Raw genomic sequence first — 3,256 nt, 5'->3', positions numbered from 1 at the left:
TGGGGGGGCGTGAGGGTGTTCGGCAGGCCTGGGGGGGCGTGAGGGTGTTCGGCAGGCCAGGTCTGGCATGTGGGTCGGGTACCCCGCCGAGGCTCCCTTCACAGCCACAGGCAGAGCCTGCCCTGCCGGCACCGTGCTGGGCACAGGGAGAAGGTCAGTGAGGGGGAGGTCGGCAGCGACACACCCCAGGATGCTGAACACGGACCGGTGGCCACGACCCAGGATCCCCTGTGGGTGACCCCAGCTGGCCGTGCCCAGCGTGGTACCAGAAACCGTGCCTGCCTGCTGGGTGCCTGTTAGGTACCAGGGAGGCCTGGCTCCTGGTTACAGACGGGAGAGCAAGGCCCTGCGAGTTCAGTCATTTCGGAAGCTCACAGCTAGTGAGTAGTGAGCCCAGGTTCAGAGTCGGGCTTCAGAGCGACACTTCCCAGCGCCATCTGCCCTCCCCACCCCGCTGTCCTCGGGATCCACTGGTTGGTCCTTGGCCTGTGGCTTCTTGCTAGTCCTGCAGCAGCTGGGTGAGTGCGGCCACTGGCAGCGTGTACAGGGCAGTGGTGTGTGTTCAGGACACCTGGTTCCCTCGCTGGGCCTGCCAGCAGCTTGCGTGTGACCTTGAACTGTCCTCTTCCCCTCTGGGCTCGTGCACGCGGTTGGAGCTTGCCCATCTCCAGGGCCTCCAGCTTCGCCTCCTCTGGTGTGTTTCAGTTTCCCAGGGGCTGAAGTTTCAGCTCTTGACAGAACACAGCCCACCTTCTCACCAAAAAAAGCCTCTTTCCCGCTCCCATCCAGAAATAAAGGCGGCAGAGAAATAAGCGCATCGGCCTTTTTCGGGAAACCAGAAATAGCTCCGGGCTCCCAGCGCGCCGGCTCTTCTGCCGCTATTTGGGGCCGGGAGCTGCTGGCGTCCGTCGAGTTTCCCAGGGTTGAGCTGGAAAAGTCTCCGCTGCCACAGTTCCTCACGTGGGCCGGGCCGGCGTGTCTCCTGCCCCCAACGTGCTGGCTTCGCTCGTTCCTTCACCAGCCCTCTCAGCCCGGTGCCCTCCCACTCAGCCCGGTGCCCTCCCACTCAGCCCGGTGCCCTCCCACTCAGCCCCGTGCCCTCCTACTCAGCCAGGTGCCCTCCACTCAGCCCTGTGCCCTCCTACTCAGCCCGGTGCCCTCCACTCAGCCCGGTGCCCTCCCACTCAGCCCGGTGCCCTCCCACTCAGCCCGGTGCCCTCCCACTCAGCCCGGTGCCCTCCCACTCAGCCCGGTGCCCTCCCACTCAGCCCGGTGCCCTCCCACTCAGCCCGGTGCCCTCCCACTCAGCCCGGTGCCCTCCCACTCAGCCCGGTGCCCTCCCACTCAGCCCGGTGCCCTCCCACTCAGCCCGGTGCCCTCCCACTCAGCCCCGTGCCCTCCTACTCAGCCAGGTGCCCTCCACTCAGCCCTGTGCCCTCCTACTCAGCCCGGTGCCCTCCACTCAGCCCGGTGCCCTCCCACTCAGCCCGGTGCCCTCCCACTCAGCCCGGTGCCCTCCCACTCAGCCCGGTGCCCTCCCACTCAGCCCGGTGCCCTCCCACTCAGCCCGGTGCCCTCCCACTCAGCCCGGTGCCCTCCCACTCAGCCCGGTGCCCTCCCACTCAGCCCGGTGCCCTCCCACTCAGCCCGGTGCCCTCCCACTCAGCCCGGTGCCCTCGGTCCCCGGTCTGACTGACGTGACCGTCCTCGTCGCGGCTTGTCCAATCTCTGCATCAGACAACAGCATGTCCGTCAGCAGGGCCTTTGCGTCAGCTGTCCCTCTGCTGGGGGTGTGCCTGCCCCCCACGCAGGCCCATTCCCTCATCCTCTGTGTCTGCTCAGCGACGCACTGCCCCACACCCCGCGCCCTGTTTCGTGCTTTGTGTTCCCTGCCAGTGCCGTCTCGCTGTCCATTTTACCCGTCAGTGAGTCCGTCTCGTTCATCGTCTGTGAGCTCCACGCGGGCGGGCCAGCTGTCCCTCTGCTGGGGGTGTGCCTGCCCCCCACGCAGGCCCATTCCCTCATCCTCTGTGTCTGCTCAGCGACGCACTGCCCCACACCCCGCGCCCTGTTTCGTGCTCTGTGTTCCCTGCCAGTGCCGTCTCGCTGTCCATTTTACCCGTCAGTGAGTCCGTCTCGTTCATTGTCTGTGAGCTCCACGCGGGTGGGCACCTGTGTTCATCACTGTATCTCTAGCTCCTAAGGGTTAGTTGAGTCCCAACACGTTCTTTTGTTGCGAACGGTTGTTGAAACTAAAATAGGAACAGTAGTCGTTTCTAATTGTGATTTCACGGACATGTCAGGATGATTTTGGCTGCAAGTAGCCAGAAAGTGGCCCAGCAGTAAACATCAGTGTGCGGTCCGCAGTCTGGGGAGGGGTCAGGCCGAGGGTCATGGCTTCCTCTCAGCCCCTGCCCTGCTCAGGACTGGCTTCCCCCAAGACGAGCCCAGGTGTCCAGGTGAGAAGGAAGGCCTGGGACGGGGGCAGGGCTGGGCGGGGGCTGGAGAGGGGAGTGGGGTGCTTGAGGGGAGTGAGGAAGCAAGACGAACAGGTGAGACTCACTGCATGGGTCGGAGCTGTTTTGGCTTCCACCTTTGGTTAGGTGGTGAGGCTGTGCAGCCGCGGGCACGCCCTTTAACCTCCCGGCCCTGGTGTCCTCCCCGGGTTACTTTGCAGACTTGAGGTGATGCACAGCTTACAGTGGGAGACATGCGCTGAGAGCTCAGTGCGCAGCCTCGATCCTGCGATCACTGTTAAGCTGATGCCGCATGTGGTGGGGAAAAGTCTCTAATGAGCCCGAAAAACACTCCTGTGTCTGGAGTAAAAATCAGGTTACGCGACTGTCCTGTTGTAAAGCTCTGAGTGTTAACGTCCACGCGCCCAGGTTAAGGCTGAGGAGGTGGGGAAGGTGTGTGGCTTTTACTCTTCTTTGGTCTTCAGGTTGTACAGTTATATGTTGGCTTTGTAGTTACAGGAATGTTATTAGGAGGTGTAACGTGAAAGTATGCTGTGTGTGTGTGTGTTCACACATGCCTGGAGTTTGGGGCGTCAGATCGGGGCAGCAGGGGTATGGAGGTCGCCCCCGGGAGGTGCGTCTGTCCGGGAGCGTGCTGACGGCCTTTCCTCTGTCCGCAGACGACAGGATCTGCTCGCCGCCCTTCATGGAGCTCACGAGCCTGTGCGGGGACGACACCATGCAGCTCCTGGAGAAGAAAGGCCTGACCTTCCCATTCAGTGTGTACCCCGGCTCTGCTG

General features: G+C 63.2%; 1 protein-coding gene across 1 annotated transcript in view; it reads left to right on the top strand.

Annotated features, from left to right (window-relative positions):
• The window catches only part of ITPK1 (inositol-tetrakisphosphate 1-kinase), a 136,387-nt gene that overhangs the window by 116,158 nt on the left and 16,973 nt on the right, over positions 1 to 3,256 (top strand). The window contains exon 5 of the mRNA XM_005877883.2: positions 3,137 to 3,235. Within this exon, the coding sequence (XP_005877945.1) occupies positions 3,137 to 3,235 (99 nt within the window). The remainder of the gene's footprint in view (positions 1 to 3,136; positions 3,236 to 3,256) is intronic.

This window comes from Myotis brandtii, unplaced genomic scaffold (genome assembly GCF_000412655.1).
Source record: "Myotis brandtii unplaced genomic scaffold, ASM41265v1 scaffold535, whole genome shotgun sequence".
NCBI lineage: Eukaryota > Metazoa > Chordata > Mammalia > Chiroptera > Vespertilionidae > Myotis > Myotis brandtii.
The sequence above is the reverse complement of the archived record's forward strand: the minus strand, read 5'-3'. Positions and strand labels throughout refer to the sequence as shown.